This window comes from Lucilia sericata, unplaced genomic scaffold (genome assembly GCF_015586225.1).
Source record: "Lucilia sericata isolate MDLA Ls3-8-SP2 unplaced genomic scaffold, ASM1558622v1 Contig000698F_arrow, whole genome shotgun sequence".
Classification (NCBI taxonomy): Eukaryota; Metazoa; Arthropoda; class Insecta; order Diptera; family Calliphoridae; genus Lucilia; species Lucilia sericata.
The window spans coordinates 167,501-177,466 of NW_023994701.1; the positions used below are offsets into that span (position 1 = coordinate 167,501).

The 9,966-nt window shown below is 31.6% G+C and overlaps 3 protein-coding genes across 3 annotated transcripts in view; all 3 read left to right on the forward strand.

The window, feature by feature from the left end:
• Positions 1-1,026, forward strand: part of LOC119607489 — a 1,437-nt gene extending 411 nt beyond the window's left edge. The window contains exons 1-2 of the mRNA XM_037961429.1: positions 1-688; positions 754-1,026. The exon at positions 1-688 is cut by the window's left edge and continues 411 nt beyond it. Of these exons, the coding sequence (XP_037817357.1) occupies positions 1-688; positions 754-953 (888 nt within the window). The 3' untranslated portion in view covers positions 954-1,026. The remainder of the gene's footprint in view (positions 689-753) is intronic.
• Positions 1,027-3,625: 2,599 nt separating this feature from the next.
• On the forward strand, positions 3,626-5,066 carry LOC119607490. Its single transcript, XM_037961431.1, has 2 exons — positions 3,626-4,790; positions 4,849-5,066. The coding sequence occupies exons 1-2, from the start codon at positions 3,749-3,751 to the stop codon at positions 5,046-5,048; spliced, it is 1,242 nt and encodes a 413-aa protein (XP_037817359.1). The 5' UTR covers positions 3,626-3,748; the 3' UTR covers positions 5,049-5,066.
• Positions 5,067-6,672: 1,606 nt separating this feature from the next.
• LOC119607485 lies at positions 6,673-8,133 on the forward strand. Its single transcript, XM_037961427.1, has 2 exons — positions 6,673-7,814; positions 7,884-8,133. The coding sequence occupies exons 1-2, from the start codon at positions 6,761-6,763 to the stop codon at positions 8,081-8,083; spliced, it is 1,254 nt and encodes a 417-aa protein (XP_037817355.1). The 5' UTR covers positions 6,673-6,760; the 3' UTR covers positions 8,084-8,133.
• The last annotated feature ends 1,833 nt before the right edge of the window (positions 8,134-9,966 follow it).

The window sequence follows — 9,966 nt, forward strand, 5'->3', positions numbered from 1 at the left end:
GCATTTCATGTGGATTACAAGAGACAAGCACTTATATTTGAAGATCTAACTGTGGAAGGTTTTGTTATGGCTGATCGTATACAGAGACTAGATATGGATCATGTAAAATTGGTTCTACGTAAATTGTCTAAAATGCATGCTACTTCGGCTGTTTTGAATGAACGTGAGGAAGGGAGATTGGAAAAATATGATCGTGGATTTTTCAACCAATATACCGATACTTATAAAACCTATTTCGTTAATACATTTTTATGTTGTGCTCGTTATTTGCAAAAATTAAATGATGCTGATTCCCGTAAATATGCTGAGAAAATGTTTGCCTTGGAACCTCATTACATGGATATTGGCAAGCGTTGTTTTGCTCCCACAAATGGTCATGTAAATGTTTTGGCTCATGGTGATGTCTGGACTAATAATGTTATGTTTAAGTATTGTGCTAAAACTGGTAAACCTATAGATGCTTTACTTATTGATTTTCAATATTCATTTTGGGGATCTCCTACTTTGGATTTACATCACTTTTTTAATACATCTATTAAAGAACCCTTAAGACGTCATCATCAAGATGATTTATTTCAAATGTATCATCAACAGTTTACGGATACTTTGAGAAAATTGAAGTATAAGTCGAATCCTATACCTAGCTTGAAACAGTTTAGATTACATGTCGAACAAAAGAGATTTTTTGGTAAGTATAGTGTAATACTTACACTTCGTATAGGTATTATACATATAGTTTTTATTTGTTTTCAGCGGTTCATTCTTCTGTAGTCATACAACCTGTCATGCTTAATGAGGATCCTACAGATGCTGATTATAATTCCTTAATGGGAGAAGACGACCGTGCCATGAATTTTAAAAGTCGTTTATATAATAATCCTGTAATTCAGGAAAATTTAAAAGTTCTTTTACCATTATTTGACAGAAGAGGACTTTTGGAAATCAATCAATAAGTTGTTATGTAAATATGTATAAATAAAAGTTTAAGTTCGTCCTACTGAACGAAATGATATTAAAGTTTAGAAATTGTGTTATTATCATTGGGAGATCTCGAGATTTTTCTTAAATTTGTCGACATAAAAAGATTTCATATTTTTTTCCATGATCTTTTTAGCTTACTGTGAATTTCTTTCTGACTAATGACTTTATGAATATGAACCGATTATCAGTTATCGGCTATGCAGCATTGAATATATTTTACGCGTTATAAAAAGATTTAAAAGAACATATATCTATCTACCAAGTTTCGGTTCATATTGGATTCCAGCAATAAAATTCTACATCAAAAAATTTGAAAGAATCAGCAATGCAGTTCGACACAAACAATTTTTATAAGAAGTAAAATATCTCTGTCAAATTTAGTGAGGATCAGTTCTTATTAGTGTCAACCCTTCAACGACCAGTATAGCGATGAAATTTGACATGAACAAGTTTAATAATAACCAAACTTTAACGATTATGAGTTTTTCAACAATTATGAGTTTTTCGGTAAGTGCGTTTAATTGGAAATAATAACAATAAATGTTTAACTCAGTGATCAAAGTATACTTTCCTAGAGAATTTAGAAGGTTTAAATCTAAATTTGCCCATAATCAGATTAAAGTTATTATATCTGGCCATTATTTAAAGGAATTCTAGAAGACTGTGGCTTTCAGCAAAAAATTTTTCTTCAGACAATCAATCTTTGATTCCTCTATTGGACATACTTAGGAAGGTTCTGCATTAGCTCAACTTAAGTATAAACAAGAGAGTGTTATATTCGGCTGTGCCGAATATCATATACCCACCATCAAACCGTATGCCGTAAAAGGAATGCTCCTCTATAAACATCAGGGTGATATTACTCATCAAATTAACTAAAGGGGACCTTATATGAGAGGCATGGCTAATTATTGACCGTTCTTCATACAATTTTTCATAAATTTAGACCGATTTTGGTTTATATAAAACATCTTTATATCGAATATCACTTCCCAACACTTTCTACATGAAATTCGGTAGGCAGATTTACGTTCCTATAAATGTTTGTTATATCAAATTTCATAACTGTTCACGTATTTTTAAGTCAGAAATTATCGTTAAAGTAATTTTCTTATGGACCGATCCTCAATAAATTTGATAGAGAGATTTTAACTCGTATAAAATATATGTGTGTCGAATTTCATCTCTATACTCGTACCTTAAAAGTAGTAATAAGCATAATATTAATTATCTGAAGGGGATCTTATATGTCGAATTCTACTATGGACCGATCCACATAAAACTTGATAGAGAGATTTTGGCTCCATTGAAACTTAAATGTGTCGAACTTCATCACTATACTCGTATTTTTAAGCCAGTAATGAGCGTTAAAGTCATTTTCTGAAGGAACCTTATATGGGAGTAGGGTCAATTATGGACCGATCCTCATAAAATTTGGTAGGAAGATTGTGGATCATATGAAACTTATTTATGTCGAATTTTATCGCTATACTCGTATTATATATGTCCGTTAATGCTGTTTTCTGGGGTCCACTTGTATTGTGGCTATCCAAAAACGTGGACCAATATCGCCCATTTTCAATATCAAACAAACCTTACCTATAGAGAATATTTGTGGAAAATTTCATCATTTCCCCATCTTTTTTGATGGTGGGTAAAACAATTGCAAAAACTAGATTTTTAAATCCAGTATCGATAAAAAATTTATTTATATTTACGGTCTCGTATAATTTGATATGGGTTCCAGAACATGAGTGAATCCGGGGTAATGAAATATCAGCTGAATGCGTAACCAAAGGGTCGTCCCTAGACTTAACCCTTGCGCAAAGGAATATTCACAATATCCCTTTGCGCAAGGGTAATCCTAACAAAATTGATAAACGACTGAGCTTTGAGTGAGACGGAACTTAGGTGGTCAAGTATCACTACTTGTAGTATAACGAGACTGCTCTGGCTCACTCTGACAACGGATAGGTCTCTCTTGTCTCTTAGTAACAACTCGATTATGTCGGAACGTATGGGCTACCCATGTTATAGCTACTGTAGAAGCTGTTTGGAAGAAGAAGAAGGAGAGGGATCGGTATAACACCTTCTATGTGACTACTCTGTCTTGGTAGAGGTCTTTTCCATGATCTAGACTGTCTCAGAGATGCGTCACTAGTTTACATAATCGGTTTTATTAGAAATACCGGCTGGTTTTTTTGCGGAGACCGTAAGACCCAAGTAGTAAACGAAATTAGGGAGGAAAACCATTCTCTCAACATAAGGGAATGGCAATTCTAAGGGTATCACAATGGGCCACAAGGCCGCCTAGTGAACTCGCTAACTAGCGAGCAACCCACGTAACCTAACATACGGTCTCATATCCCGCCTATATACGCGTCTGACTGACTATACTTTCTTACCTGATTGTAATATGTATACAAAATGCATCTATTCCCCGATAAAAAAAACATGCATAAGTATGTAAGTATATATAAAATTTAATTAAAATTTATATAAATAAATAAAAATATTTAAATTTGTTTTATTGTAATAAAATATGAATGAATTTCACAATATTTTTTACAATGAACAAATTAACTAGGAACAAATTTGAAAACAATAATTTAATGATCATAAATGTACTAAATTTATCCAACAAGTTCAATGACGTCATCATCATATCTAAATAATGCACAACACTATAAAAGTTACAATAAATGTAAAAGATGTGACAGTTTATCTAAACAAGGCATTACAGATATACTAAGACAATTAAATAGAAATGTCTATTCCTGAGTGGCTAACAAAAAATTATATAGAAGAAGTCTTGAAAGTCTATTACAAAGATCTAACATTAAAAATAGAAAATTTTGAAATAAAACCAGCATTTGGAAAAGGTGAAAATTATGGTGGATTTTTGACAAAAGCCCATGTGTTATTTACATTAAATAAGGGAAAACAACAACAAGAAAATCATTTTATCTGCAAGACCTCATACGAAGAAGATGAATTTGCTCAAGAAAAAATGAAACCTTATGATATTTTTAATCGTGAAATGTCAATATATGAACAAGTTTTACCCAAACTGAATGCTTTACTAAAGGAAATCAATGATAAAGATCGTCTATTCCCTAATGTGTTTCATGTGGATTACAAGAGACAGGCTCTCATATTCGAAGATCTAACAGTGCAGGGTTATGTTATGGCTAATCGCATAGAAAGGTTAGATATGGATCATATTAAACTTGTTTTATGCAAATTATCTAAAATGCATGCTACCTCAGCGGTTTTAAATGAACGTGAGAGAGGTTGTTTGGAAAAATATGATCGTGGATTTTTTAATAAATATACCGATACTTATAAAACCTTTTTCGTAAACACCTTTCTATGTTGTGCTCGTTATTTGCAAAAATTAAATGATGAAAATTCTCGTAAATATGCCGAGAAAATGCTTGCCTTGGGACCACATTATATGGATATTGGCAGGCGCTGTTTTGCCCCCACAAATGGTCACGTAAATGTTTTAACTCATGGCGATGTCTGGACTAATAATGTTATGTTTAAGTATTGCGCTAAAACGGGAAAACCTTTAGATGTTTTACTAATAGATTTCCAATATTCATTTTGGGGTTCTCCGACGTTGGATTTACATCACTTTTTTAATACCTCTATAAAAGAACCCTTAAGACTTAATCATCAAGATGATTTATTTCAAATGTATCATCAGTTTTTTACGGATATTTTAAGAAAATTTAAGTATAAATCGAATTCTATACCCAACTTGAAACAATTTAGATTGCATGCTGAACAAAAGAGATTTTTTGGTAAGTATCAAATTTTTTAGTCATACTAACTAGATTACGACTTTGTATTTATTTTTAGCTGTTCACTGTTCTGTAATTCTTCAAGCTGTCATGTTGAATGAAGATCCTACAGATGCTGATTACAATTCTCTAATGGGTGAAGATGATCGTGCCATGAGTTTTAAAAGTCGTTTATATAATAATCCAACAATTCAGGAAAATTTGAAGAATCTTTTACCACTATTTGATAGAAGAGGACTTTTGGATATCAATCAATAAATTTTTAACTAAACTTAAGTAAAATTTGGTTTTAATTGATCAAGTTCAGTTGGTCACATCGGTCATCATGCCAAAAGTTAGTTTTTGATCTGATTAAAACAAAATGTGAAATGTAGACTAGACTTGACTATAAACTAGGCTATAGACTAGACTATAGACTAGACTATAGACTAGACTATAGACTAGACTATAGACTAGACTATAGACTAGACTATAGACTAGACTATAGACTAGACTATAGACTAGACTATAGACTAGACTATAGACTAGACTATAGACTAGACTATAGACTAGACTATAGACTAGACTATAGACTAGACTATAGACTAGACTATAGACTAGACTATAGACTAGACTATAGACTAGACTATAGACTAGACTATAGACTAGACTATAGACTAGACTATAGACTAGACTATAGACTAGACTATAGACTAGACTATAGACTAGACTATAGACTAGACTATAGACTAGACTATAGACTAGACTATAGACTAGACTATAGACTAGACTATAGACTAGACTATAGACTAGACTATAGACTAGACTATAGACTAGACTATAGACTAGACTATAGACTAGACTATAGACTAGACTATAGACTAGACTATAGACTAGACTATAGACTAGACTATAGACTAGACTATAGACTAGACTATAGACTAGACTATAGACTAGACTATAGACTAGACTATAGACTAGACTAGACTAGACTAGACTAGACTATAGACTAGACTATAGACTAGACTATAGACTAGACTATAGACTAGACTATAGACTAGACTATAGACTAGACTATAGACTAGACTATAGACTAGACTATAGACTAGACTATAGACTAGACTATAGACTAGACTATAGACTAGACTATAGACTAGACTATAGACTAGACTATAGACTAGACTATAGACTAGACTATAGACTAGACTATAGACTAGACTAGACTATAGACTAGACTATAGACTAGACTATAGACTAGACTATAGACTAGACTATAGACTAGACTATAGACTAGACTATAGACTAGACTATAGACTAGACTATAGACTAGACTATAGACTAGACTATAGACTAGACTATAGACTAGACTATAGACTAGACTATAGACTAGACTATAGACTAGACTATAGACTATAGACTAGACTATAGACTAGGCTATAGACTAGACTATAGACTAGACTATAGACTAGACTATAGACTAGACTATAGACTAGACTATAGACTAGACTATAGACTAGACTATAGACTAGACTATAGACTAGACTATAGACTAGACTATAGACTAGACTATAGACTAGACTATAGACTAGACTATAGACTAGACTATAGACTAGACTATAGACTAGACTATAGACTAGACTATAGACTAGACTATAGACTAGACTAGACTAGACTATAGACTAGACTATAGACTAGACTATAGACTAGACTATAGACTGACTATAAACTAAGAAATTCATGGATGCTACTAGCGCAGTTGATGATTTTTATTTAAGTTCTAATTATAAATATAATGACAGGTACTTTCCACTGTTAACATAAACTAATTTAGATTAGTTGAATAATAAAACATTTTAACAAAAAATAATTTATCATATTTTGTCAACTCATAAAAGAAAACATCTTTTGCCAACATTTTATCATTTAAAAGGTGAAGCGACACGCGCCAACACGAACATTTTCTAGAAAAGATAGAATTTTAATAAAATAAAATGTGTGAAAATAGCAGCTGGGAAGCTCCCTCGTGGTTAACTGACACTTATCTGGAAGAAGTTTTACAAAAGTACCTTAAAGATGAACAAGTGAAAATTATAAATGTTGACATTAAGCCTGCCACAGCAAATGGAGAAAATTATGCCAGTGTTATGAGCCGGATAAAAGTGAAATTTTCTAGTTGCAAACAAAAATCACAAGAATTATCCTTTATAATGAAATATTCCTATGAAAGTGATCCTTATGTAGCAAAAATTATGAGCGGTTATGATCTTTATAATACGGAAATGAAAATGTATGAAACAATTTTACCACAATTAGCTAAAATTTTAAAAGAAATTGGAGATACGGATAAACTTTTTGCCGATACCTTAAAAGTGGACTACGAAAGATCAGCCATTATTTTTGAAGATTTAACAGTGAATAATTATGTTTTAGCTGATCGTTTGACGGGTATGGATGAGGTGCATGCTCGTTTGACTTTGAAAAAGTTGGCAAAATTTCATGCTGCAGGCCTAATACTAAATCAAAGACTTAATGGTGAATTAGAGAGATTCCAACGTGGTATTTTCAATAGACACACCCGGGCATTCGGTTGTATGTTTGAATATATGACAGAAAATTGTGCAAAATTTGCTGAAACATGTCCCGAATTGGGTGCTTATTATCATGACAAACTAATGAATTTAAAACCCTATGTAGTGGAATATGGTACTAGAGCTTACCATAGTAATACGAATAATTTTTATACACTAACTCATGGTGATTTGTGGATTAACAATATGATGATGCAATATGATGGAGAGAAACATTTAAAAGATGTTTTACTAATAGACTTTCAGTTGTGCAATTGGTCTTCACCGGCTGTGGATTTGCATTATTTCCTTAATACTTCTTTGGAACCTAAACTACAGCTGGATATACATGCTCATGATAAACTGATACAGTATTATCATACTATTTTAACGAAAACTTTAAAAAATCTAAAATATATGGGCTATGTTCCTACTTTACATGCATTTCATATACAAATGGAAGAAGGAAAATTTTTAGGTGAGTTTTATTTGAAATACTTAATTTGAAATTAACGATTTTTAATAAAATCTGCTTTATTTCCCTTAGCTGTTACTGCCACCTTAGCTAGTCAAGCTATAATGATAAACGATCAGTGTGCTGATGCAGACTTTCACAGTTTAGTAGACGACGATGAGAGAAGTAGAAATTTCCGTGCAAGTGCCTATAAAAATAAACGTCTGCAGAATATCATTAAAACTATACTACCACATTTTGATCGTCATGGCTTATTAGATGTACAAAAATAGATAATGTAGAAAATAAATATAAATAATATTTAAGATTAACATTATGAAAACACATACATACTTTCATATTTCTCCCATAGTTAAATTTACTTTTTCTAAATAAGCCAATGCTAAGTAATATAGTTTGTAAAATAATTATAAATTTACTTGTTTGTTCGTCAATAACACCTAAACGTCTTAGCAAATTTTCTTGATATAAACATATAGGCAATTTCGAGACAAGTGACCCAACTTAAAAAACCGATTTGAATGAAATTTGCGCCAAGGTTAGTACTATTGGATAGTAGGTCAGACACAAATTTTTTTTTTATTTTTTCTATCAATCAATCAAAGTTGGACATTTTGATCATACAAGATTTTTCTCAATGAGTTTAACTTTTCACCTTTTTTTTTAAATTTAAAAAATTAGTCCATCAGTGGTAATAGAGAAATATTCATCTGAGACCCAACAATGTATTCCGGGTCCTTATCAAAATCTGAGTCGATTTAGTCATGTCCGTCTGTTTGCCTAAAAACGCTCATGTTAAAACTGAGCAAAAGTACTCAGCCAAATTCACCGAAAATATAATGAATATTCTCCTAAACGGTATTGAAATCGGTTCACAACGTAAAAAGTTATAATTAAAAATTTCAGACTATCTCGAAAAAAAAAGTTTTTTCTCATTTCTAGAGTACTTTTCTCAGAAACTCCCAAGGATAATTTGATGAATTTTATCACCCAGAGATAAGTATTGTTCAAAATTAAAACAATCGATCAAAATTTCCCATAACTCCCAGGCAAAGGAACATACTTTCGGAAATGGATTTATTGTTAATATCTTCGTCAAAAACATCGATATCACCACAAAAATTTTATAGATATGTATGTATGTATATAATATGAACAACGTAGATCTATATCAGTCCATGGTCATAGCTCCTATATAAGGTCTACTTCCGAAAATCACTTAAATGCACATAACTATTTAAGAAAGATATTGGAATAACATTTATTATACATATATACATATATCACTCTGCAAATTTTTCGGATCGATCCATAATTGGGCATATATAGCTCCCATACAAGGCACATTTCCGATTATGAATATTATATGTGATTTATTTTTCATAATAATGTATTTATTTATCTGCAATGTAATCTTGTTTCCGATACATTTAAGCAATTTATGGACAAAAAACTAATTTGCTTTAGGCAAATATAGACCGATTCCGATATTTATATAATATTTATTTGTGCTGGATTTCATCGAGGTATTAGTGTTTATATGTGAATTTTGATCATTCAAGTAATTTTCTGAAGGAGACATTGTATGGGAGCTAGAGTCAAATGAGGCCCGATCTTTATGTAGTTTGCCAAGGTCATCAAGGCTTGTATAAAACTTATTTGTGCTACTTTTTATCGAGATACAGAATTATTTAACATAATTATGAGCTCAAAGGACCTTTTCAGGGGGTTTTGTTGTATGGAGCCTAGGTGAAATAATGGACCGATTTCAACCATTTTCTATAAGCTTCGTCAAAAAAAGCGCGTGTACCAAATTTCATCGAATTATATTGAAAATCGCGTCCTGTACCTTGCACGCAAGGTTTACATAGATAGCCAGCCACACTAAAGTGGTGTAGGGTATAATTAAGATATTAGAATAATATGACTCTACCAAATTTTAAAACAATTTTAATCAAAATTTTAATTAATCATATCTGCCATATAATATCCATTTCCGAAAATCGTATATTTCATTGATAAATAATGATATCGGAGTAAAAACCAACCTAAAAATACGTTTTTTCAATATATCACCAATAATTAGTCATATCTCCCACAAAAGGTCCATAAATTACTTAAATACGTAAAGTTGTTTACAGGTGGAGGGTATTCA